The 26,238-nt window shown below is 47.1% G+C and overlaps 1 protein-coding gene across 3 annotated transcripts; it reads left to right on the top strand.

The window, feature by feature from the left end:
* Nucleotides 1-19: 19 nt before the first annotated feature.
* On the top strand, nt 20-22,254 carry SLC37A3 (solute carrier family 37 member 3). 3 transcript variants are annotated; one of them, XR_014693447.1, is made up of 16 exons: nt 20-155; nt 1,824-1,989; nt 2,857-2,971; nt 5,395-5,487; nt 5,593-5,676; nt 6,904-7,049; nt 7,641-7,737; nt 8,845-8,929; nt 10,004-10,185; nt 12,513-12,654; nt 13,871-13,972; nt 15,930-15,977; nt 17,020-17,171; nt 18,870-18,935; nt 19,782-20,142; nt 22,056-22,254. XR_014693447.1 is itself a non-coding variant. In XM_084520639.1 (15 exons), the coding sequence occupies exons 2-15, from the start codon at nt 1,889-1,891 to the stop codon at nt 19,872-19,874; spliced, it is 1,506 nt and encodes a 501-aa protein (XP_084376765.1). In that variant the 5' UTR covers nt 20-155; nt 1,824-1,888; the 3' UTR covers nt 19,875-20,332. The 3 variants fall into 3 exon arrangements, 2 of the variants coding, with proteins under 2 accessions (XP_084376765.1, XP_084376766.1); XM_084520639.1 differs by lacking the exon at nt 22,056-22,254 and having other exon boundaries at nt 19,782-20,332; XM_084520640.1 differs by lacking the exons at nt 20-155; nt 22,056-22,254 and adding an exon at nt 613-736 and having other exon boundaries at nt 19,782-20,332.
* Nucleotides 22,255-26,238: the final 3,984 nt, after the last annotated feature.

The raw sequence follows: 26,238 nt of genomic DNA on the forward strand, positions 1-26,238 counted from the left end.
CAGCCTCTCCCTGCCTCCCTCCGAGCAGCCCCGCGGCGCTGAGGCGGCGGTGCCGGCTCCGGACTACAAGTCCCGCCATGCCCGCCGGCCCCTGCCTCCGGAAGAGCCGCCGCCTCCCCGGGACTTCCTGAGGGCCGGGCTGGCGGCAGGGCTCGGTACGGTATTACGGCTGGGTGATTTATTTATTTTTTATTCCTTTATGATCGCTGTGAGCGCACAGCGGGGAATGGCGGCGGGGCGAGGGGTGGGGGGGGGGGCGGCGGTTGAACGGTCGCGCCCTGCCCGCCGCCGCCTCAGCCCCGCTCACGGTTCTGGGGGGGGGGAGCCCCGGGGGACCGGGACCGGGACCGGGACCGGGATCGGAATCAGAACCGGGATCAGGATCGGGACCGGGATCGGGTCCCTCAGCGCCCCCCAGCCCGCCCCGCCGAGCAGGGACCCCCCGCTCGCCTCACGACCCCCGCCCCGGAGTCCCCTCCCCACCCTTCTTGCGCCCTCCCCGCTTGGAAAAGAGGCTTTATTTTAATATTTCCTTTTGCCTGCTCTGCGGGGCGGCAGGGTGGCGTTGAGGAAGTTTGTTTTGAGCTTAAGGGGGCTTATTTTGACCTTACATAGGGAGACTGCCAAAAGCTCAGTAAAAGCTTCCTCAGAAGAGCCCTGAGCTGAGGGCAAACAGCCTGAGCCAGCGGGCAGGGCAGCCTGACGCCCTAAACGCGGCCCTCCTCCTTTCTGAAAGGTTTGTGCTTCGTTGCTTTGATTTTTGGGGCTGGTCCTGCCCTCAAGTTTTTTCTTCCCCTGTGACACAAATGACCGTGGAGTCCTCAGGTCTGTGAGGGCAGCCTCCTCGCTGGCTGGCTCTTCGGCCCCGGGGAAAAGGCAGCACGAAGAAAGGAGAGAAAAGAAACCAAAATCTGTCTGTAAACGAGTGGAAAATATCATCGTGTCGCCTCTGAGAAAGCTGGCTGAGGCTGAAAAGCTCTGAGGAACAGCTATTGCAATAGCAGGGTCTGTGAAACCATACGTGGCTTTAAGGTCAGCTCCAGGACTCGGCTTTAAAAAGCTGGGTATCTTGGCCAAATAAGAGCTGTGTTTGCGTACGGTGACACGAAGCGGGTAGTAAATCTCATGCTTCGGGCTGTAAAGTGATTACACGAGGAAGGAACTTTTCCCCCAGCCTTGCACAAGTTGCGGTGTTGTGCTTTCCTCCAGAGACCTCTGTTATCTGCCATTGCGTGGTAAGAGGGGAAGAAGAAACAGGGAAGGAAAAAGCAACTCTTGTCTGTGACCACCAGTCCGTGCAGTCTGCAGGCTGTTCCCAGGGCTGGCCTCACCGTGCCACAGCTCCAGCTGCAGGTGCTGTTTTCCCCTGAGCCAAGCCACCCAATTTATGTGCTGGGTGCAGTAACTCTGTGTGCTGGTGTCTCCAAGGTGGAGTAGCTGAGTCCCTGCCCAGCTGGGTCATTTCCCCAACTGTGTGCAGAAACAAACTGTGCCAGCGCAGCTGAGGGAGTGGGATTAGCGTGGCCTGAGCCAGTACTATGAAACAGTGTGGTGTATCGTAGCCTTAATGATGGAGGTGTTTGGTATCTGGACATTTCGGCAGATGTCACCCATGCCTTACAGGTAGGGCACTAAATTTTGACTTGCCATGAGTTAGTGACAGAAGGAGCTGCAATGTAGGGCTTGAGAATGAACGAGCAGGCTGTCCTCACAATTATTTCCCCTTTCTAGCTGTGCAAGTCCACCCTTGGGGTGCATTTTGTACTTGTTCTTTAATTCATTTGCTTCCTTCTTTGCTCCCTTCCCACCTTCTTCTATTTAAGTGAGAAGAAAAATGACCTAAGCACCGTCTGACCTTTGTGGCCCAGGACAGGAGCAGGGTTGGAGCATGGCTTTGCCTGGAAGCTCACGGAGGCAGCCCGCAAACAGGGGCCTGGTGTCCCACTGCACTCACCACCACATTGCTGTCTTCCTGCTCACCTTCTTCAGGTAGGCTGAGCGCCTTTCTGCAGGGAGGGGGGTTCACCTCAACAAATTTGGAGAGGTACAGAGCATAGAAAGAGAATGAGGGTCTCTGAGGCTTGAAAACAACCTCAAAAGCTAGTGACGACTGGTCTGGGAGTCCTGCAGTAGTGGAGCGAAGTGTGCTGTGCCCCTGGGGAGTCCAGCCACAAGCAGGGCTCACCTCAAAGGCGAGACAGACTGTGCCACGCAGGCAGTGGTCCATTGTGGGTGTGGGGAGGTGTGTGCTGAAAGGGAGCAGGAAGCAAATCCTGGTGCTCAGAACTCGTTTAATGCCTGATCTGACTGAAGGATCTTCTTTAAGTGCTGTTTGCAGGGGGCAGGCAGGCCTCTAGAACAGGAATTTCTCTGCTTCAGACCTGAGGGTCTCCTGGATTTGTGTTGAAAGCTCGTCTGTTACACCTACTGACAAGAGCTGGAAAAACATGCTGCTTCTCTATAGAAACTGCCTCGCTGGTATCTTTGATCCTCACAGCAATACTGCCACTGATGCTTAATCTGCCTTTGGGAGAGCACTTGTGATGGTGTTTAGCAAGACGAATGTGTTTTTTTCTCTCTTTATTATTCTGTTCTTAACTGTTGCACAGTCACCTTCTCTTTTGAAAAGAAGAGAGGAGCTCCTTTCCAGTCCAGACCCTGTGTCACACTTCCCCACTAAAATCAGTGTGTCCCCTGTAGTTTTGGGGGTTCTGTTACTAACAACTATCTCCAAAACTGTCAGTCCTCTGCTGCTCACTGCCTGCTCAGACAGCCTGTATCTGAATTTTGAGTCTCACCCTTTCCCACTTGACCTACGGAGATTTGGCCAAACCATGCGTGTGTTTTTTCTGGCAGCTACTCCTTGCTCCATGCTTCCAGAAAGACATTCAGTAATGTCAAAGTCAGCATTTCGAGCCAATGGACGCCCTCCTGCCTAAACAGCACAACCCTTGAGCTCCGGCCATATGAGGTAAGGAGATGAGGGGCTGTCAGGTGCCAAAAAAAAGATGGGTAACTTCCAGTGTGCTCAGATTGAGGTGCTGATGATGCCCTTTTTCTGAGAGAGACAGTTCTCTGAATGTGAGTGGGAACTTGGTCTCGGAATTGTAGCATTCTGGATCATCGGCTGATGGTGACATCTTTCCTGGTAGTCCCCAGAGGGAAATTGCCAAGAAATTGGTGTTCCAATGGAAATGGGGACCACAAGAAAGTTTCTGCAGGAATCAGAAGGGAGGAGGTGAGGGAGGGGGAAAGAGGGGTCCTACCTCTGAAGTGTCAACAGCAATAAATAAAAGCGGTGAAAGGGGTTACAGCGCTCTTAACATCCTGCCTGGGGCTTTCTGGTGGTGGTGGGGCTGCTGCCCTGTTAAAGGGGTGCTCAGTGTAGGAGAGAAGACTCTGGGAAGTACTAGCTGCTTATCATAAATGGCGTTTCTTCTTGTATCTGAAAGGTATTATTTTCCAAAACTCCGAACATCCAGTATCTGCTGTCTCTAAAATCCTAGTTTCGGGGAAAGCTGTGGGAGTTTTGGCAGCGTTTGCATGCAGGAAAGGAAGCTGTGTGCTGCTTACACCTCACAAACGGGAACGCAGGAACTGCCCACTAGCTCGTACCTGTAGTCCTTTTCGGATTATGCTTGTTTTTAGCAGTGGCCTGTCCCGGTGCTTTTGAGAAGTGAAAGGGAGTTCCAGGTCAGCTGCTTAAGCTTTATCTGCATTACAAATCACCAGTTAATTGAATGTTTGGCTGAGGAATAAATGCTGACTTGTGATTAGTGAAAACAGTAAGTTGGGCCTGGGCTTCATAGTATGGCAAAAAGGAATTCACATCTCTGGGATGCTAAAATAAACATCACCTCGTTTGTGTTTTGTTCCTTAACTGATATCCAAACAACTAGAATGCTTTGGAAGCTGTCATGATCTTCGTGGTATAAAGATGATCCAATTTTTTGCTGGATTTTAGATGTATGTGTCCAATTTTGACCAAAAAATGGTCAAAATGGCCCTCCTTTCCTTTTGGCATCAATTCAGGTTACCTGATTTAACGGTAAAGTGCGTTTTGGGAGGCTGATGGACCAGACTAACAACATGAACATGCTGTCAGTTTTGAACTTTGATACATCTTTTGAAGTACAGTTGCTCTTTATTTTCATGCTTAAAAATAGTTTGAAAATGTTTTGCAATTGCTTCATAAGTAGACCCAAGTATGTTTTTATTAGAAGGACAACTTAGGTCTATACTTCTCAGCCTTTAAAGATTTGTAAGTCCTCTGGAGGCTGTGTAATGAATTTAAGTCTAATAACAAGAGCTTTGATTCTCGTATCTTTGTAAGACTCTTAATAGCTCCTGGAACTGCAGGGATAAACTGTGGTTAAAAGCTGAAAGCTAACGGTGTATGAGGAGGTATGGGTGGCTTCAAGTGGCAACAAATACTTTTCCAAGTCTTTATTAGTTCTCTTTGACACATGAGACTTAGGCAGAAGATGTGTTGATAGGCCTTACCAAAATTAAGTCTCTTTAAGATGTGTAATTAGTGTTGTCTGTACAGGATGCTCTCCTGGGGAGGGAGAATCAAGCTAAAGCTGATGATACTTGAGTTAGATGCATGGATTGTTTGCTTCTGTTTTGTTTGTTTGTTTGTTTTTAATGGGGGTATAATGGGGAGGGAGGAAAACTTTGTCCTGATTAACTTTATTCATTCTTCAAGTCGTCCTCAAAGCTTGCTGATTTCCAGTGATGTCACTAATCTTGGTTTAGGGACAATTGAGTCTTTTCCCTTTTTTGATCATATTGCAAATAAAATGAAACTGAGGATAAGCACAAAAGTAACAAAATCAGTGACTGGAATTCATTGTAAATAGTTTCCAACCAGTCTATTTCTTCCCCTTGTTCCTCTCGTGCTTTCTTTTCTGTTTGTGGTCTGTCATTTCTTATTGTGGTTGCTGCCACAAATATTATAAGGGAATTATTCATTTAGTGAAGACAGTAAGATAACTACAGAAGAGACATTGCACATAAAGCAGGATATGCCTTTATTGTATTATTCATTAAGATACTCATCAGTGTTTCTGTGTAAGAAGCTGTCTAGCTGGTGCATGCTTGTTAGAAGTAGGGTTTGCGTTGCCATGTCACTTGTCTTGATCCAGGTAGAACTAGCATTTCTCACATGGTTTGCTAGCTTGTCCTTTAAGAGTGAAACACAGTGGCACTGGGCATTTTCTGTAGTACATAACATAAAAATTGTTCTTGATTTGGTAATTCATGTGGTGGAGGAATAGGAGGATGCTGGGGGCAGATGCTCTTCTGCTTTGGAGTTGCAGTTTGTGTCAAAAAATAATATAAGGAGCTGTGCTTCTACATTTTTACTTACTTGTTACAATTTTCTCTCTGTAGCTCTGGAACAGCAGCCATTTATTTCCAAACGCAGAAGAAGCAACTCTCTTCTTGGGAACATTGGACACTATCTTTTTGTTCTCCTATGCTGTGGTGAGTAAAACTAACCCCAAGTTTGGGTCAGCTTCTACTTTTTAATTCTTGCAGGCCATGGATGCACATTTTGTGGCTTTACTTGATGCCTCGTTTTGTTCTTAGGGTCTCTTTGTCAGTGGCATTGTTGGGGATCGCCTGAACTTACGCTGGGTTTTGTCTTTTGGCATGTGTTCATCTGCTCTGGTGGTAAGTTGGAACGTACTAGCGTGATTTAGAAACATCCCTGTCAGGATTTAAGGGCAGGGCTCTATTTTAGGAGCAGAGGCTCTATTCCTGTGTGAATCTTGCCACGAACTGTTGCTGTAGCTCAGTGGTCTCAAAGTCTCGGCATAAAACTCTGTCCTGGCTGCACTAACTTCCTTGTGTCAAGCATAAGGCTACATGAGATGACTCAGCTCTTCCTGAAATACCTATTTATGGGTAGTGTGTCAGAAGGAAATGCCGAAGTTTGAGGCACTGGCTAGAGACTTGATGAATAGCTTTTGTGCAAGATCGGTGTATTTGGACATTTTGCGACTGCCCTGCTGTTACAACTGTTCTCCAGGCCCACGTATGCTGTCATCGAGTTTTTTGCCTCCAGATGCAGTTTCTGCTCCCTTCTTTAAAGGGCATGCGAACAATACGAAGCATTCATCTGCCTGTTTTGTAACTGGCAGGAGGGCAGATGTCAAAAAAAGTGTGTCTGCCTAAAACAAAAGCATTCTTCAGGTTCAAGCCACTGCAGATCAGCATGAATGAGTCTTATCTCGTTGTGGCTTTCTGGTTGCTGAAGTAGTGGTAAAGTGTGTGGAGTGCTTTTGATTTAGCCAGCGGCTACAAGCCCCACTCTGGCCTATTGCATTCTGCAGATGTGTGACCACAGACAAGCATCGAGCACAGCATGCCACAAAGGGTGTTTATTTGGACTGGCTTGCAGTAGGACTTGCAGTAATTTGAAATCTAGCTGTGGTATTTATGCTAATTTTTGCTGAGATAAAGAACTACTGAGGGTTTTGTGTTTGCGTAGAGCCTTGTGGATTCAGATGTCAGTACAGTGACAAGTCATGAGGCTACTTTATTTTTAGTGTTGTTACTGCAAGAATTTGTCTTTCTTCTCCTCCCCGATTAGGACTGCTATTTATAAAAATAAGTCTTTGGGAGTGGAAGTGCCGTGCTCTAGTGCGTGTATCTCACGAGTTGTTTTGGCTCCGGAGTTAGTGCTGCGGTGGCTCAGCAGAGGGTGCTGTTAGCTCTGAGCCATTCCTCAAACAATACCAGGCCTAGCTCTGGCCTGGCCGCTGCGGGGGACCTTCTCCCTGAAATATGATTACTTCTTTAACGCCTCGCTCCTGGCTTCTAGCAGTAGTCTCATGTGTTTTCTTTTGTGTGTGTGGTTGTGGGTTTGTTTGGTTTTGTTTTTTAATTCCTCTCTAGGTATTCTTCTTTGGCACGCTCACAGAATGGTTGCATTTCTACAACAAGTGGTTCTACTGCTGTCTCTGGATTGTGAATGGCTTGCTGCAGTCCACGGGCTGGCCCTGCGTGGTTGCTGTCATGGGCAATTGGTTTGGAAAAGCTGGGTAAGTTGAGTTTTCTTCAGTGACTCACTTCTCTGTCTCGCTGAGCACAGGCTGAGCTGAAAGTCCCAAATAAAAAAGGCACAACTCTGTTTTGTCAGCTGTTAGGTCAGAATTGAAGTTCTGTGGGATGAGACATGCCTTTCTAGTTACTGTTACCTCTTTTCTTCTGGAGCCATGGAACAGTTTGGTGTGAACGCAGATGTGTGTAGTAAAGGCACAGGGTCAAGCTTGGGAAGTTTTGTAGTGCAGAGTGGCTGAATTCAAATTGCCCCGCCACTGGAAAACCTGTTTCTGACTGCTTACCGCTAAGGAGACCAAATGGAAACTAACTTTTACTGTGGTTTTGAGCCTGTCACTTGGGGATATTGAGCTATAGTCATGGCTTGTAATCCTGATATTGCCAGCTTGCTGCTGCTGCAACGCTAGTGGTTCAGGATAGAACATTTCTTGCTTATTGATTTGGTACCCCCAAGTTACTCCATTGTAACTTTATAGATAAATTAAAGTTCATTCTAATGTTATATGTCTGTCTAGCTCCTGATGTCACCTCTCCCTGCATCCTCTTTTCCAAATTCTCTTCTGTTTCTTCAGGAGAGGCTTTGTGTTTGGACTCTGGAGTGCCTGTGCATCTGTAGGAAATATCCTTGGGGCATTCCTTGCCTCCTGCGTTCTCAAATACGGCTATGAGGTAGGTATTGCTGTCTGGCTTCTAGCTAGGGCTGCGTGTCTGGGTTATGCACAGACTAGTTTCTTATCTTGTCTCTGAAAGAGAATAGAAATATTTTTCTTTTTATCTGAGTGTCCAGTTTCATTTTCTGAAATTCTGTGGTAGGAAGCAGTAGGCAGAACAGAAGGAGTATTCCTTTCCTGACCCTTCGGGCTTAGGAGGAACGAACCTGAGACTTCTCTGCAAACGTGACTGGTATTTTTGAAGAGCCCTAATGCTGTAGTATACCCTCTTCTGTTTTGGGGGGCTCAAAATGCTCTTCATCCATCACAGGTTCTCACTAAACTGAATTCACTGCTGCTGAGTAGTGGTGAGGATTTGACAGACAAGGAGATGACAGACAACGTACGGTGGGGAAGAGGCCAGGCGTGCTTTACGTCACTGTAGTGCAGCAGGCAGGCAATTGAAAACAGGGAATGTTTGTGAATGTTGCATATTGGGGCACATGACCTATAAGGACAGACAAACAGGACTGAGTTTGTTCGGGATGGAGACGAGGAGGCTTAGGGGGTACCAAGTAGTAGTCTTCCAGTGCCTATGTGAAGGCTGATGAGAAATCAGAGCCAGACTCTTCTGGGTTCCAGGGTGAGAGAGCAAAAATCATGGTACAAGGTGAATCAGGGAAGGTTTCAGCTGTGTGTTTGGAAAAATATTTCACTGTGAAGTTACTTAAGGACTGGAACAGGGGCCCGAAGTCTGGAGAATCTGCTTTTGGAGGGTTTCAAGACCTGGCTGAACCTGGTCTGAATTTGGTGTTTGATCCTGCTTTTGAGCAGTCCCTTCCAATGTAGTTGGATCTGTGGTTGTGTTGGGTGAGCTCCTTCATCACTGCTGACACCTCAGTAAACTGAAACAGCTTTTGTGGTGTGGTCTTTTAGCCTAGCTAGAACCAAGTCTTTTGAGGAGATGCAGAGGTCACTTGTTTCCAGGTTTTATGGATCTAGTCTGGGTTGTTGTAACTATTTTTACTCCCTGACAAGGTTGGGGTATAGAGGGATCCTCATTGATTAAGGAAGCACGCGTGACTGGAAGCCTTTTAAAAATAATCTTTTGTTTATTTATCTGCAGTATGCTTTCTTGGTGACTGCCTCAGTGCAGTTTGCTGGAGGAGTCATTGTCTTCTTTGGGCTCCTGACTTCACCAAAGGAAGTGGGTAAGTAGAAGAGGGCTGCAGCATTTCAGCCCCTTCATGGAAAGCAGATTTGCAGCTTTCCGTGTAGTACTAAAAGTGCTGCTTGTTCTGACAGCACTAATCCTCAGGATTCTTACGAAGTGGTGTTCCACTTTAGGGTATTTAATGCAGCAAATGCTCTCCTTACCAAGATCACTCTAAATGCCATTATGCATCATCCATATAGTCTGGATATTTTTAAAAGCAAGATGAAACAGCCTGGCTGTAATGCTTCCATTAGGATGTGCCTAATTCTCAGTTTTCCTCCACCTGGAAAATAAGTATTTTTAATTTTTTTTTAAGAAACAGTGAGCAAACTAATAACTGGCTGTTGCAGGAAAAAAAAAAAAAACTGTGGCAGGCCTTAGCTCTGCAGTAGGAAAGGAAAGTGCTTTTTGTGTGTGGGTTCCCAGCAGCCAGTTAAACAGCCCTCAGGCAGGACATGGTCCTTTTCTGAGGAGGTGGTGGCTTGTGTGTAACAGGAGAACAAAAGAACGTTCAGGCTTTGACAGGGCCATGGAGGAGGTTTCCCAGGTGCCTGCAAAGGCTGTAAAGTTGGTAGCACTAACACCACCATAAAGAGTGTGCGTACGAATGCTCAGCAGCCCAGAAAGCTCAGTGCAGTCCCTGGGCCTTCGTTCCAGCAGAGGCGTTGACAGGCAGCAGGTATCTGAGCAGCTGGTGGCACGCTCTGCCTCCACACACAAGGGAGGTGGTAGCCAGGAGCCAGGCTGAAGGGTCCCAACAGCAAAATACGGGGGGAAATGCACTAATGTGTTGTCTTCCAACTAATGGCCAGACATTCAGAACAGACAAAGCCGGCGCCAGGATCAGACAGAATACTTTCAAGAGCGTTAGAAGATAAAGGGTAGAACCTGGCGGCGCTGCAGAACACCATCTAGAAGAGTTTCTAAGCCAGAGGATGGAGGTATGGGAGAGCGAGGGAACTGCTAGAAGTGAGAATCGCTTACAAGAAGCGGGCGTAGCTTTAGAGCGGGGAGAGGGTGAGCACTCTGCGGTCCCTTGTCCCTGTTGCATATCCCCTGTGTACCTCAGGCCTTCCTGAGCTTGGAGCCGACGACGAAGGCGGTGTCGAGGAAGATGCCAACAGACCGTTAATGGGTGATGACGATGTGGATGATGATGAGCGCAACTACTCCATTCAAGCAGCTGACACTGACAGCCAGCCAAAGGCCATTGGCTTTTTCCAGGCTTGTTGCCTTCCAGGTGTAATACTGGTGAGGACACGGATTCTTGAGTGGGATCTGACTTTTTGTGTTGTTAAACATAATCCTGACTTTTTGTGTTGTCAGCATTTGTTGATGTGATTGTTGGCATGTTGACCGTGTGCTTTAGTTATCAACATTTGATAGAAGGGAGTCCCTGAGCAAAGGCAGTGGTTGTAGGATGCTTTCTTGGTAAGGCACTAACCCAAAAATGGGATTCTTACTGCCAGCAGAGCATCACACCAAACTGTGGCACTGATATTTGGGTGTGGTTTTTAGTTGCTTTAGAGCAGAACGCTGGCCTGGAAAGCCTTAATCGACATGATGTAACGTGACAAAGTGGGTGTTTTAAATATACGACTGGAAACAAGGCCTGGTGATGCAATTTCCCCATATCCTCATCCTGTCCCCTGTGTGAGAACTTGCACTTCTGCATCGACAGCGTTGCCCAATTTGTGGATTTGATCCAGCAGAAAAATTAATCTACCATTAAAAAATACTGTTAGTTTCCAGTGCAAGTGGGCTATATGCTCCCTGCATAGTGGAGCCAGCATGAGAAAAAGGCCAGGAGGACTTGTTTAGTGGTACAGTGTGAGCTGCTGGGATTTGATCGTGAAGCAGAATTACTGAATGGATGGTATTGTCAGATAACAGGTTAAGCAGCGGGTTGTTGTGATTAAGGCAATGCAAAATCTAGAAAGGTTTGAGTGGATTGTCAGTGTCAAGCGTGCTGAACAACCACAATTCTGTTGTTAAGACCTTGGTTGAGGGATGGCAGATGAAAATGTAGCCATCTTGAGTTCTTGCCTAATACGCCTAAATGCTGTATAAGCCCTGGCTTGGTTTTGGTGGTGCTAAGAATGGGATGGCATACAAGGAACCTTCAGTTTCTAAGCAGTGGTCGAGGCTGCCTCAGTTGGTGTGGCTTTTTTTCGTTGGCCAGAACATAAGGAGGTACTGTACAACTGGTGTTGCTGCTTCTATACTTGGGATTTTGAGGGCATCTTCTGTGTACTAACACAGCAACGTGAACGCCTCTGAGGCTGTGAGTTTTATCTGATGTCAGATCAGTGACCAGGCAAGCCGGAGTGCTGTCAGATCAGTGAGTGAGAAGCCAAATGCTGAGAGAACCTCCACAGCTCTGTTGCAATCCTACAAAGATTTTATTTGACTCATTTTTCTGTAGTTGCTCTCTTCTCCTGCTGAGTGATATGGTTGGAAAAGTTTCAGTATAGACAGTTTTCCCTTGGGCCTCTAGCAATTCAGTGTTTAATTGGTCAGACAATCTGGATGACAGTTTCTAAGCATGTTGTAATAAATATTGCTTTGTACGGCGCAAATCTTCACACCCAGAGGCAGGAGAACTCTACCATTCCTATGTATTACATATGTGATGGAGGTTAGTTTGTGTCCTCTAAAAGTGGAAAAGCAATGAAAATACAGCAAAAATGATGTATTTATTGGAAGAATTTCAGAAGAGCTGATTTTGTGCTGTTTGATATATCAAAATATTCTGCTTTTTAAAAGTCAAGGACAACAGCATGCATATACATACATTCTCAGAAGCTGTGCCCCTGGCAGGGTATTTTTTCGTTAACTCATTTAACTCTTCAAATACGGGTTCCTTAAAGTGCTCTGCCAGTGTTTATCAGGAGGCATTACCACAATAGTGTGCCTCATCCTGCTGCATGCTGGGCCAGCGATCCCGGAGGAGGAACTGTTGCCATGTAGGAAGGCTCTAAAGGAGATCTGCTAGCGAAGGAGCAGGCAGGGGCAGGAGGTTGTCTCAGCTGTTGTGTTTGGAGGCGTGCAAACCTTTCACCTTGTGATCTTGTGTCCTGGAATACTTACCTGGGGGTCACGAATGAAGCTTTCTCTCTCCTGGTGCTGTAAGCGGGTGAGCCTTCTGAACAACAAAAGGCAGCAGAAGAGAAACTACTTCGTGTAACTTTGTTCAGCATGATGCACAGGTGACTAAATCTCAGGCTTGTTTCATGTCATACGGTTGGCTCCCTTCTCTTTAGAAGGTGAATTAAATTTCTTGTTGTGTGGTTTTTATTTTTGAAGCCTGGTGTCAGTTCCTCTCAAGATTGCATGGGAAGCATTTTAACCCATTGCATTCAGTGAAAAGAAAATAACCTTCTTGACAGTGATTTCTGTATTCCCGGGTTTCCTTTGATGTTCAGCATTAAGCTTTCATAATGCTGCCTTCTTAAATGAAATGCAGAAGCACTTCCATCTGAAAGCTTCGTCTGGGTGTAGAGCTTGATGGGAAGAAGCAGAAACGCTGCTTGTATTTCTCAAGTGCTAACTGTTTTCTGGCCCTCTCTTTGTTCCAGTATTCTTTGGCCTATGCCTGCTTGAAACTGGTGAATTACTCATTCTTCTTCTGGCTGCCCTTCTACCTCAGTAACAACTTTGGATGGAAAGAAGCAGAAGCTGACCAGCTCTCCATTTGGTACGATGTGGGAGGAATCGTAGGTGAGTGAGCGAGTGAATGACATCTTCCTGCAGCTGCCCTGCTAACATTTGAAAATGCAAGACAGCAAAAGCAGCTCAGAGCAGTCACATTCAGTGGAATCTAGCTGCTTACTGGATGTACGAAAAGGCCAGTTAGGTATGTGGCTGCTGGGCCGTTGTCTAAAAGGCATAGCAAAATGTCCCCCAAAGAGTTCACATGTGATTTAAGGGACAGTGTAGCATTCTCAGACACTGCCCCCAGCAGGCATTTTTCTTTATTTGCTAGGGCTTCCTGAAAAGCGCCCCATACAAGGTGTCTCAACTGTCAGGTACCCTTGAGGGAGAGGTGAGGTCTGTGCTATTGGGTTCTGTACGATACCTTCTGTCTTGTATTTTTAAGAACAGGCTCAGCACAAAACCCAATAGAGCGGGCACAACTCTGTTATCTTTAGTGAAACCAAATGTAATTGCATTTGGGTCTGCTGGCTGCAAAATCCGCCCCTATTCCTCCAGCATAAAGAACGTACTGTGTATGTGATTAGGCTCTCACACTCCTGTGTTCAATTTCTCACTTTATTACCTAGTCCAGTTAGCTTTCCTAGAATAGGCATCCTTGTTTTGGTCTTTTCAGGGTCAGTTTTTCTGCCTCTGTGGCCTTTCTTTTATTATGCTTTCTCAAACATCCTAGTTTTTACCAGCAGAGCGGTTCCTGTGGAGGTAGCAAAGATGCGTGAAGTGATTTGTGTCACCTATCAGAGTTTGTTGCAATGAGCTCTGCACCTACCCTGAGTAGGTGAGACAGCAGGGAATGTGAGCCCCCTGTGTGCTTAATGCCTTCCCTGTGAAAAAGAACTGCCTTTTCCTGTACTTTCTATTAAAGAAAGCAGCCACAATGTTCAGCTTGCTCACGTCCAGAGTTGTGGTTGCTGTGATGGTCCTACAGGGGAAGGAAAAGGAAAGCAGGAGTACTGACTAGTTGCATGCCAAGATGAGGGGGAAGAAGTAATAAATTCCTGGGAAAGCAGCATGAGTAGTTTTCTCTGCTCTGTCTGGACCACTTAGGTGTACAGTTGTCTCTGTGTCTGGGGTTTAAGGGTGGCAGGAGACTTAGATTTTCTTGACAATCCTGAAAACTACCTTCGTAAGAAAGCAAGAGGCCACTGGGTTCAGTAAAATGACTTGGCTATGTTCAAGGTGTCAGCATCCTAAGCCTGATAATGATTTATTTTTTTTGTAGGTGGGACTATCCAGGGCTTGATTTCTGACGTGCTACAGAAGAGAGCCCCAGTGCTAGCAATGAGCCTGCTCTTTGCTGTAGGCTCTCTCTTTGGATACAGCCGTGAGTATGTTTTTGTTGTATAGTAATCAGAGGTTCCTTTGGTGCTTCTTAAAGAGAACCAAAGTACAGCCTGTTCGGATTGTTCTCTGGTCTTGAAGCTGCTTATGGATCAGGGTGGTGCCTTGTGGTGTATTTTACTTGGCGTGTGGCACCGCACAGAAAGAAATCTGTTATCTGGTTAATGAGGTGGAAAAGAATTTTTCTGAGCGGGAGGATTTCCCCGTGCCGGTGAGTTATAGTCCTAATCCTTCCCCAGCGTCAGTGAGATTTCTGGCATCGTCGTTATATCAAAGCCACAACTGGCAGAGCAGGAAATCGAAGGCGTGCCTCTGTAGTAAGAGGAAGGAGAATCTGGGGACAGAGCTGTGCTGAGGTACATGTGCTACAAAGAGGCAGCAGCTCCTAGGCTTCACCACTTACGCTTCTGTAAGTGGTAAAATTGAAGAGTTTCTGCCTCTTATAGTAGATACAGCTCTTGGTTATTGGTTATTGGAAGGAGTCTGCCAGGTAAACTGAGTAGGGCAGGCAGGTCTCATTTCTGTGAGACATCTCTAAAGCTCTTCTAAGGGCAGCAGTTTCATATCTTGAGACGTATTCTCCAGTGGTACCAGAGGGCTTTAACTCACTTTGATGTCATTTCTTTCCTGTGTGTCTCCCTCTGAAGTGAGGTGGTGATGCAGGACAGCTTTTATAGAGTGCTTTGAGATCCGTGGACAGAAACCATTGCCAGAGCTGGACGTGAGCTGTGAAGTGTGCCTTTTGAGAGGCATGCTGGCTTACTCATCTGGTCTCAGAGTAAGGCCAGGGAGGTGTAATCATTAAATAACAAGGGTTGGGTTTGGTGGAGTTTTGGCAGCTCTTGAGCTAACTCATTAGTGTCAAAAGTGAATTGGAAGCAAATATAGCTTTATTGCTGAGGAAGTTTGAAGCTTGTACTAGATAGCAGAGCAGCCAGAGATCCAGCTGTCTTGTGCTCAGCTCGACACGAAGTACTGTTGAGCCAGATACAGAAGGCTTAGACATGCAATGCGGAGTTATTGCAGCGTCATCATTAAATTTCCCTTGGCCAAATTAGGAAGATTTTTTTATGCTTATATTGTGCTGTGCATAAGTGATAACAGGCTGAGAATATAAGAACAGGGCTGCAACTTGTCTCTCACATAGTAACTTGACCATGCGTGGCCTGAAGTTGGGGCAGTGAGTAGGGAGTTCTGATGATGCCTGGGAGGGAGGTATTGGGGAATACAATGTCTGAGAAGCATGGAGGAACTCTGAGGGCAAAGCAATTCTTTGTGCATGGTATGGTTCCTGGAAAGACAAGCAGAACCCTCAGATACCCAGGCATGGTTTTGTAAGAAGGAGTTTGGATATGGAGTTTTGTAGGGTTTTTTGCTTCTTGCTCAGCATTGCTTAGGCAGCTGCTGGATTACTACCTCCAAATCTAATCTCTGCAAGTTAAACAAGACCTTGGAAAATTCAGAATGGGTGGAAGAGGCTGTTCAAGTGCTGAGGGAAGTACTTTATGGTGGGAGAGTCTGAGTCTAACTTCTTCAGAAAGAGAGAGGAAGGATCCTATTACTGTTCAAGTGGTGGTTAAAGGAGAGTCCTCTGTCTCTTGACACGAGCAAGCTCTGTGTCGTGGGAAAAGGCATAACAAGGGCTGGAACCCAGAGCCAGGCAAACCTAAGCATGAAATAGGGCACAAACTTTTAATGGCAAAGGTGGCTTTTCCTACTGTAAAGTGCTGTCAGGGAACTTTTGGACCGTCCGTCTCTAAATGTGTTTGCAGTAAGACTAATCTCCGCAGAAGTCTAGTCAGGTAGAAGCTACTGTTACTTTGTAGGTAAGTGGAAAGGTGATTGAAACTGGATGTGTGCATAATTGTCTCTGATCCTAAATAAATGGCATTCTTGAGTTCATGTGCTTTATTTATACTTATCTGGTCTTTTTCCTGCAGGTTCTCCCAACAGCAAACCTATCAATGCTGTGATCATGACGATTACAGGTACTGTCTCAAATGGCACCGTCAGGCCAGTAGGAGTTATACGTGTATGGATGTGACGTGTGTTTATGTGCTTCGTACAGGGATCAGTAACGCCACGTGTAGGTGCTGGTAATGCATTTGTGTGCTGTCGTCCCTGCTGGTTTTGCAGAAAGATTACCATCTGAAGCCCAACTTATGTTACCTTTGAAATAAAGCTGTAGAAAAACTGCCTTCCAGAGGGAGGTATAGGATATAGACTATATGGAATAATGGGTTGGAACTACGGGGGTCTGCCTTGGCTCAATATAATGGAAGGCGGATTTATGCCAAAATACCTCGCGGTGACCTGGTGTCTGAGGCATGGACACGTGCTAATTGCTGCTACCTGTGGTACAGCAACCATCAACTGTAGCAGAGAAGGAGATGTGTGCAAAGTCATGAGCTGCAGCTCAAATCTGAAGGTGTTTGTCAGAGCCCCAAATGCCCTGTGTACTGCGAAAGGTCACAAGCTTTCTGTGCTCCCAGACGTATGATGTTGTGTTATGGAATTAAGATTAGCCTGCATGAATAGAGCCTTTCCAAACACTCCTATTTCAGAATTCTCTGTCCTGTGGAGGTTTTTTTCTTCCATCTCTCCACCAGCCCTTGGAGAATGAGGCTATAGCGTGGGGCTGTACTGCTCCAAAGTAGGGACATGTTTGTATCTGCTTCGTGTTGAGGGTTGGTATACGCATGCTGTTCAAAAGTAGCATTTTGTATTCAGTTTGGTGCATCCTGACTGCTCTTGCAGTGTGCCAAATCTAACTACCTTGTTTTTGCTGTTGAGTGAAAATGAGCTTGTTGGCAATTTCTGTGCGCGTACTGTGGGTGTGCGTGGTGTGCCAGGACTGCGCTCTTCAGCCGGGAGGGTAAGCTTCTACCCGCAGTCGGTCTGTGAGCACTGTCCCTAGAACGAGTCCTTTTCCTGAGCTGTGCGTGGTAGAATCTGTGTTTTGAAGACGTTCTGTTGAGCATCCGTCCCCTTGCTTCTTTTGCACCAAGGCTGTTATCTTGGCAATTTCAGGCTTTTTCATCGGAGGCCCTTCCAACATGATCAGTTCTGCAATTTCTGCTGACCTGGGGCGTCAGGACCTGGTGAGAGGCAGCAGCGAGGCTCTGGCAACGGTGACGGGAATTGTGGATGGAACGGGCAGCATTGGCGCTGCAGTGGGGCAGGTGAGGCTGCAAAGCGAAACAGAGGCGTGGGGAAGGAGCCAGGGAGTCTGTTGTGGTTAGAGAGGTTTGGATCCTCGATCCAAAGTTGTGTGGAGCGTGGCGGGTATGTATGCATTTATTTAAGAAACAACCATGGGAACGTGTTTTATGTTTCCAGTGGAAGAAACGTAACTAACAAATAAGCTAAGTATTCCTAGTGCTAACGCTACAGCAGTTTCATAAATCAAATGAGTTTGAGACATTCATATCCTGAACTGAAAAAAAGCAAGACAAGGTCAGCTTCACAAAGAGTACAAATAAGATATTTTGAAATTTGTTTGGGATTTTTGCTCAAAGGTAAAAAAACCTTTGCTCACAGAAAAGTTTACCTATATAACTGACTGAAATTAGAACGCCTGTTATGGTGTTTACAAAGTGATTTAAAATTTGCGCTTATTTTTGGTTCCCCTTTTTTATTTGTGGTTGTCTCTTGCACCCTGTAAATCCAGCACCACCTGCTGCGATAGTCCTTCAAGTATGCTGCCAGGGGCCTGAAGACTAGACTGTTGCAGAAAAGGAAGCTGACAGTGTGCCCACTGGGGACGTTTTTCCTTCTCAAATACAAGCGTTAGCTATGTGGAGGAACACAGCGGTGCTTTGGGAGGGGAGGACTTAGTAGGAGGATCAGAGCCAGTTCTATTCCAGGCATCCTCTAGCGCTGGTAAAATACCAACGACTTAGGCAAGGCACACGAGCTTTGCTCTGAAGGGATTTGGATTTGTTCTTGTCATTTATTGCCTGACGAGCACGATGGTTCTGTCTCTTTCATAAGAGAGATGCCACTTAGATCTGTTAAGCGTGGAAAATTACAAGTGCCTCGTGGCCATATTACAGCGTGCTGCCACGCTCACTTTTCTTATTACATTGTCTTCAGCGTTTCTCTCTTCCCCCGCACATACCATTGAAACTTCCGTCACCATAAAAACTGGGTCTGCAGTTCTGAAAAATCCCACCCGCCTCCCATCCTAACCTCGCGTTGATTTCAGCAGAGACAGCCCTGACGACACTCTGGGGGTGTGTGAATAGCAGCAAACGCACAGGGAACGTGTTGGAAATTCAGACCCTGTTTTGTGCTCGTGTACCCAGAAGAGAAGAAGGGAAGCCCTTGTACAGCAGCTGAATATAAATCTGCTAATGGGGAATACATTTTCTTTTAGAGACTGTGTAGGCTTGTAGAACCAGGATGCGGTTCGGAACGGACTGTAGTCTCAAGTGCCTTGCCTGCACTGAAGGGTTAAGTAGTCAGTGGTTGCGCAGCTCTTGAAAATGTGTCCTGTGTAATTTATAAGCCATTCTAGAGCTTTTAGTTCTTCTGAGAGTACTTATATCCACTTACGTCCCAGTGTTCTGCTCAAAAACCTTGTATTCAGCAGAGTCAATTTGTCACCCCTTGAAGCTGCAGTTCAGTTCTGGCTCTGTGCTGCTGCGAGTTACTGTAAAGCTTCAGGATGGTCCCTCTGCTTTGAGACTGTGGGCTTTGCACAGGAAGGCTGCTGCCCTGACTCATCTGTTCTGACAGGAAAAGATCAGCTGGAAGGTTCTTGTGATCAGCTCTTTATGGAGTGTTAACAGCCCACAAATTCTAGAAAACGAAAGAGTAATGTCTGAGAGTCGTGCTTGTCTTCCCAGTTTGAGTCATGTTTTTCCCTTTCTTTTTAGTATTTAGTGTCCTTGATCCAGGAGAACCTAGGATGGATGTGGGTTTTCTATTTCTTTATTCTAATGGTAAGAACCATCCTTTTTTATTATTATCCTTGTGCTAAAGTTCAATTTGCAGTAGAAGGTTTTCGTGAGAGCCTAACCGTTGTGACGTAGGCACACAGCCTGTGCGTGTAGTATCTGCAAGCTTTGGTGCAGTTATCAGAGTGGTCTGCGGTGTGCCTTTGCCTCAGGGTGTCTAAATCAGCGGGGTTCCCCTTACATCCTTTCAAGGCACATTGCTCAACAGGAACTGAGATTTTGGCAGACATCCAAAAATGCTTGCCTAAAAATACCTGTGTGCGTTTCCCAAAGTGCATTCCACCTGGTTGGCTTCCAAGGCAGGACTTTGCTCGTTGATCTCCGGGATACGTAATTCCTAATGTTTTCTGAGAGCTGCTTGTTTGTCAGCCCCTGAAGGTTAGTGGAAGGAGTGATGAAGATCTTGACGCTAAAATGAAAGTGTCTTGGCCTGATACACCAGTGGGAGAGGGGATGGTTCAGGCCCTGATCTCCTCAGCATTGCTGGGGTGGTGAACACTTGGATTCACCTGTTCTTCCCTGCTGGAGGTGGCAGGAATTGTTTCAGCGTCTCTGCTGACAATGGAAAAAGCCACTTTGGTACCTAGCAGGGAGGCCGGTAGGAAGGCCTCTGGGAAGGAGAAGAGCTCAGCTTCTTCCTGAAAAGGTCATGACAGCTGAAAGCACAGGAGCTTCTGTGCAGTCCCAGACATTTCGTCTGCTGTGCCACTGTGTTGTTGCTTCTTTTAGCCTGTATCTTTCTCTGAAGGCCTTGAACGTTCATTGGAGTGCAGGATGGTTGCAGCAGGGGTTGCTGTGCGCTAATTGTCCTGGTTATGCTTCTTCCCACAGACGAGTTCAACAATCCTCTTCATTTCACCATTGATAGTGAGGGAGATCAGATTGCTTCTGCATGAGCGGCGCCTGCGGATGCTGGCTGAGTGACTTCTGCTAGCCTCTGGGAGGCCGGCTGTCTGGGCCTGACAGCTGGGACGCTGATCAGATCTCTGGGAGACTCGCTTGTTTCATCCTCCAGGTTTGGACTAACTCAAAATAGCTCTGCGAGGTGTGATGGACCCGCCTTTCCGAGCTCGATATCCAAGTACCAAATACCCGTCCTGAGACCGTCCACATCATGGAGCTGCTGATCTAAGCTAGACAATCCCCGGGGCTGGTGGATTGTCCCAGCCCACCAGGCTCTTCCCTGCCAGCAGTCGCTCTGGGGCCTGCTGCTGGGTGGTCTCACTGCTCTACCCTTTCTTATTTATTTCTGGATGTCCTGGCCAAAGGTCAGGTGTTTAAAACTGACATTGGGGAGGCTGTCTTGCAATGAATTTTGATGCTTTGTTGTGCTGGCGAAAGCACACGCTGCATTTCATGGGTAATCTATGTAGCTTTTAGAAAGGGCAAAACTATTTGGAATTTGTGCTGTCCGATTGTTTCAAAAATACTGTTGCTAAACCTCTGCAGAGATGGACCTCTGCTACCCCCAGCTAATAACTCTCATATTCCAGTAGATTTGCATGGAGAGGTTAACTCCATATTTGTTTTTAGCATTTTTTATTAATATTACTACTAATCTCTGGGAAATGAGATTTGGGTTTTTAAATATTTAAGCAGACAAATAGTGTGCAATACTTGGATAATGTTTTACTGTGATCTCTGCGAAAAAGCCTTAACAGATCCTTTGCCTCTAAAGGAACCTTGAATGGCTTTGGGGATCAGGAACGGGACACAATTACTTTCACTACCAGTTTGTTTTTTGAACTTTGATCAATACTGACCAAAATGGGATTGTCTGGTGACACTGAAGGAAGCTGGTGTCACTGATTTCATTCTCATGAGGCAACTGCTTTTATCTCCAGCAAGGGAAAAATCAGAACTGAATTACATGAATTTAAGGGACCTGGCTGCTCTCAGATGTGGGCTTCCAGACAGGGACGGAAGCTTCCTCATGGAACAGTATCATGAAGCAAGTGCTGCTGTCTCCCCCGTGTTCCTCTGCCTATGGCTGCACAGGGGACCTCAGACTCCAGGGTTTTGAAGCTGAGCTGTATCTTGAAGAGGAAAATAGATGCCAGTGAGCTCAGAAAACGTGACTGCACTTAGTATGGGAGTATTTGAGCATTTCGCAGTAATGCGGTAAGCAGGGAAGCTGGCTGACACCTCTAACATTTGTTGGTGCTGTTAATGGGATCACTGAGTAACTCCTCAGCAAATTGTTTTCTGCTTTTGCCTTGGGATGTTCTGTTATGGTGCGTGTGTGTGTGTGTGTTAGCCAGCAGAACTTCTGAGCAAGTACTCCTTCCACCTAGTCAGCGGTGCCTGGACGGGGGCAGATGAGGGCGCAAAAATTCTTGGAGCTGAAAATCTGAAACGTTTTTTAATGGGAAAATTTGCCTTTTTAAGACGTACGGTGATTTGTTTTTTAATTTATGAATGTCGATTTTTAGTCACGTGTTGATTGTAACGAGTGGAGCGTTACCAGTGCCTTACGGTCTTACTGTACGGAACGGTTGCTTGGTGATTGCTGCTTCTGCAGTGGTGGCTCTGTGCACAGCTTTGCTTCATTTTTACACTTGTTTTTTTACATTCTTTTTCCTTCTTGGTGGAGGTGATTCTTGCATTTTTTTGCTAATCCTCAAAATTTCAGTGCTTGGGAAAACGATGGCTTTAATCTGACAGGGGACCTGAAATCCTGTTCCTGTCTCTTCTCATTCCTATCCCAATTTTGCCTGTATAATTAGAGCAGGGGACTGAGAATCTCTCATCGTGTTCTCAGAATTATGCCCTGGGGCTGCCGTTCGCATCCCAAGCTACTCATTAGCCCCCCCTGTGCAAACAGAATCAAAACTCCCTGAAATTTGGTTCCAAAATTGATGGCGGCACCGTTTGCCCCGGCCGTGGTGTCTGCGACTCTCCGGTTTCAAATTCCAGCCTGGATGGGCTTTGTGGCCGGCCGGGCGCTAGATAAGCTGCTGATGAAAGGTGGGGTGGGAAAGGGACGTGGCCGGGGGCGGCGGGGAGGCAGGCCCCTGTAACAAATGGCTTCCTGTAAACACTTCTGTCCCCTCTGGAGAAGCGTCAGATGTGCTGTGAGCTCTGCAGGCACAGGCTGCCCAGCAGCTCGCCTCTACGGGTGCTGCTGCTCTCAGGCCCCTGTCAGTGAGCCGGGCATTCCCCTGGCTTTGGGATTTTTGTTGTTGTCGTCGTCGTCGTCCTGCGTTTTGGGTTCTGTGTATTTCCTCAAGGTGCTCAGACAGAGAACAGTTTTCAATCTGAGAATGTCCAAAATGATCTGGTAAATAAACTTAACCTGACTTGATCCGGGGTGACTCGTGTGTGTGTGTGCTTTGCGTCGCTCTTCCCAGCGTGGTTCTGCTGAGCACGCTTCTCTTCGTCCTCGTTGTAGGTGCAGCTCTGCCAGCTGCTTTTGGGTCAGCTACTGCAAAAGCGGGTGCCCTGTGTGGTGCTTGCCCATGGGGTGACCACCTCGCTGCTCCCTGACTGCCACCTCAACCCAACCCACGTGCCGTGGTTTGGCACTCTTCCTCTTCAACCCCTCCTCAATAAGAAGTTCTGTGAGATCCCCCTAACAGAGATGCTTATAACGGTGTACTCAGGGGTCCTAAATAAAGAAGCCAGAACACATTACCTGTGGGTTGGTTTTTTAATTATTTACTGCTCGGCATGTAGACGTCAGGTGTTCTGCCCTTGAAATTAAACTTGCCATGTGGCTGCTGGCGCTGCTGTGCCTTCTCTCCGGTGGCTCGTTTCGTTAAGCACAAATCCACACCCACACGTAGCTGTGTTTAAATGGACACAGTGGGAAACTTTGTAATTGTGTTTGTGTTTTATAGCTAACTGTAAATTCCGAGCTGAGCACAATACTCGCTGGAAGAAAGGAAAGAAAAAAAAAAAAAAAAGCACATGCCTGCGTGTTCTGGTCGATCACCTCCAAGTAGTTTGGTGCCATGATGCTGGTCTTCAGGAGAACTACTCATATTTTTACCCCTCTTCTGTCTCTCCCCACTGTTACGAATAGGATTGGAGTTTTTCTAACCTGCTCTGGAAGTACCCTACGTAGAGTTTTGCTTGAGTATGTATTTGAAGACGCTGATTGTGGCAGTCCCATCACCAGCACTGTGACTGATCCCAGAGCCCTGCGTTTGGGCAAGTGGAAGTGTGGGAGTTACTCAGCTCTGGAGTGCAAAGAAGTGCACCAGAAAATGATCTCTGAACATTTAGCTGTAGCCCGGGAAGGGATGGGCTGTCTGAGCAAATTGGTTATGAAAGAAAGGATGAGCTTCAGCCCCCTAATGCTCTTCTGTAGTGAGGAAGGTCCTTGCAATAGATGCCCTTCAAGTAACACTCCTGGGTCCTGAGTTTCTCACAAGTCTGGAGTCAAATGGCAACTAAGTCTGTGCAGTGGTGGTTGTCACCGTGCTCTCCAGAGGAGGAGGAATTGGGCTTCTGCACTAACAGCTGGGCAACCTGAGAGGGCACATGACCTTCTCCTGACCGAGCCCAGAAGAGCAGAGTTCCCTCACGCAGGAGAGTGGGAGGAGAAGCAGCAGCGTATTTAAGGGCTGTCTCATCCTCCCCGACAAAAAGAAGAAAGTATCTATTTGCAGAGTCCCACAGCTCGCACCAGCACGTGCTGTTCAGGGATGTCTCAGGCATCCCACTGTTTGGCTACTCTTGTGCAATTTTGCCCTCTGTCCTGTGATGTCCAGGGTGCCAGACCAAACCTATTTGTGATTTCTGTCCTTTTGTTTTCTAGGCATCAACTAAAAGTGCACACAGGAACGTTTTGTGTTCTGCACCGCAGAAGTTTTCCAAGGCACCACGTGCCTGCCTTCCTCCGTCTTTGTCAAGCCTTATCTCGTGCTTTTAGTGAACAGCCTGCAATTCTCCGAAAGCTGCGAGTACAAGCTCTTAAACTGTTTTGTGGGATCGGGGCGTGTTAAGTGCATGCCTGTGAAAGGCATCTTGGTTCTATTAATGCCTTTCCTAAAGGAGATGTGCTTAGATCAATATTTATAGTGATGCAAAGAAGAATTTGGACAACTGCCGTAAATGTTTCCTTTGGTTCTCCTGTGCTGGTATTATCTAGGTAATTATCTAGGTTTGTTCATGGCTGTGTCCCAGCAGGTTCTCCTGGAATGCCCCTTTGACCACCTGTGCAACAGGGTGGAGGTGCCTATGAAAACAAATTCAATGGGGAAATCAAAATGTCTTGGAGGATGAGAGCAGGTAGCAGGCTTGAGACCCTTTTGTTAGCTTTAAGATCACTGTAAGGAGGAGGAAGATTTCTGTCTGAGGTTGCAGAAGCCCAATTAAAGCTGTTCAGAGACAACCCGTCTCGTTCCTGAATCCTTTTAAATCAGCAGATGGCAGATGATGGACCTGCAGGTGAACTGGAGAAGTCTGTTCCCGGGATGTTGGTGTTCTCATTCATCTGTCAAGGACAGAAAATCCATACGCTGGTGCCTCTCGTCCTTGCAGATCACGTCAGTAACAACATAATCCAGTGTACGAGCGAAATGACAGCAGAGGAGGATAAGATTACTCAGTTGTGCTATTTAAATCTTCTTTCCTTATAACGTAGGGAGCAAAGTACTGGGAATTTGGGTTGGCTTGATTTCGCTGAGCTCTTGGATTCCAGCACAAACCCAGAGAAATCTTACACCTGGAGACCTAAAGCCTCACTTTTTTCCCCAGTTTGTCAGGTGGGACTAGTTTCTAAAAACTCCCCCGTCTTCCCTAGAGTACCTGGCAGAGAAAAGTAACACTGGGCTGACTGAAGCTGCACTTACCTGCAGTGAATGCCAAAGCTGACAAACCAGTGGGGTAATAGCTCTCCCTGCTATGTACTTGGAAGGGCGGGAGCATCAGAGGCAGTTTTGGCAGAGCTGGCTCCACTCACCTCTTCCCCTTCAGCCTCCTTGCCCTCTCCTCTAACTGTTGCATCCTCCTGAGGTTATTAACGTGTCGTTCCTTGCAGCTTCATCCCAGGACTGCTCACTACAAGCAGAGCAGAGAGCAGCAGACAGCCGCGGCTGGCTCCTGCTGCCCAAGTGCACCATCACGGGCTTGTGCCAGCCTTGTGCCAGCAGGAGCCATGTCTGTGTCAGTGCACACCTCCAAAGCATCAGGTGAGTGTGTGTGCAGGGCTTGGAGGGGTTTCTGCTGGCTGGGGAGGGCTTTTAGCTGCTTATTATGGTTTCCTTGTGCATCTGTGATGCTGTTGGGGGCTCCTGGAGCTCCTGGGCCCCATTTAAAAGCAGGATCTTGTCTCTGTGTGCTCAGGTAGCATCAGGGCTGGCATCCCCGAGGGAATGAGCAGGGCACTGGGGGGAACGTGGAGCCTCTGCGCCAGCAGCTGGATGCCACCCCGGTTCTGAGGGAATCCGGCCTTGGCTCCCAAATGAGGACATCCAGGTCCCTTCATACGTCTGCTTCTGCTGGGTTGTGCCACTTGCTTTGGCTCTGTGTTGCTGTCAGCTGGACGAGGATATTTGCCTGCCTGCTGCGACTTCACCGATCACGTTTTCTCAGGTGCCTCCATCCTTTACCCAGGAAAGGAGGCGGGGATTTGTTTGAGGGGCGTTATCGTAAAACAAGGACTTGGTTTGCCAGGCTTGCTCTTTTCTCCCTACTTCCACAGTTTCACCTCAGGTTACCCATTCATTCTTGAAATTGCAGGGCCAGATTCCTCCCTCTTCTTTCCCCAGCCCGTTTTCTTTGCTTCTGCCTTTGTGGGAGCTTGTCTCAACACCCAGAAAAGGAGCCAATGTTTTCTGCGCTAACAAAGTGAGCATTGTTATGCAGTTGCAGAGTGGGTGGATGTGACTGCTGACAGACTATTCCTTCTGCTAGGGTGTGGATTAAAGCTCAAGGTGACTTTGTTCCTGCATAAATTCACTAACTTCCCCTAGGGAACTGGAGGGGCAGGGCTGGGAGGGGAGAAGTATGATAAATGAAAGTGTCGGAAGGAAATGCACTTACATAGCACGCACTGCCAAAGCATAAATGCGTGCTCTGTAAGGAGCTTTCGACATAGCTTAAGGTAGCACTCCATGGATTAAAAAGAAATAAAATTAAAAAAAAAAACAACAGCCTATGTTTAGCTGACGACTTGCTCTGCAGGCTGCTGTCCCGGTGTAATTGCCTGGGTAAGTGGATTAGCGAGCAGCAGCGTGGCTTGTTCAGGGTTAGGCATGCTTCGAGGGGCAGCCTGTGCTACAAGGAACAGCTCTGCTCCCTGCCAGCCGAGCCTGCTTGCCGCTGAAGACGGAGGCAGACT

Source organism: Aythya ferina (genome assembly GCF_964211825.1).
Source record: "Aythya ferina genome assembly, chromosome: 1".
NCBI classification, from domain to species: Eukaryota; Metazoa; Chordata; class Aves; order Anseriformes; family Anatidae; genus Aythya; species Aythya ferina.

What these genes read in the sequence shown, in the direction of transcription:
- SLC37A3 (XM_084520639.1), top strand. Translation starts at nt 1,889, where the DNA reads ATGGCTTTGCCTGGAAGCTCACGGAGGCAGCCCGCAAACAGGGGCCTG. An exon ending in TTTTGTTCTCCTATGCTGTG is followed by an intron (nt 5,488 to 5,592) that starts GTGAGTAAAACT and finishes TTTTGTTCTTAG; the next exon opens with GGTCTCTTTGTCAGTGGCAT. An exon ending in GACTTCACCAAAGGAAGTGG is followed by an intron (nt 8,930 to 10,003) that starts GTAAGTAGAAGA and finishes TGTGTACCTCAG; the next exon opens with GCCTTCCTGAGCTTGGAGCC.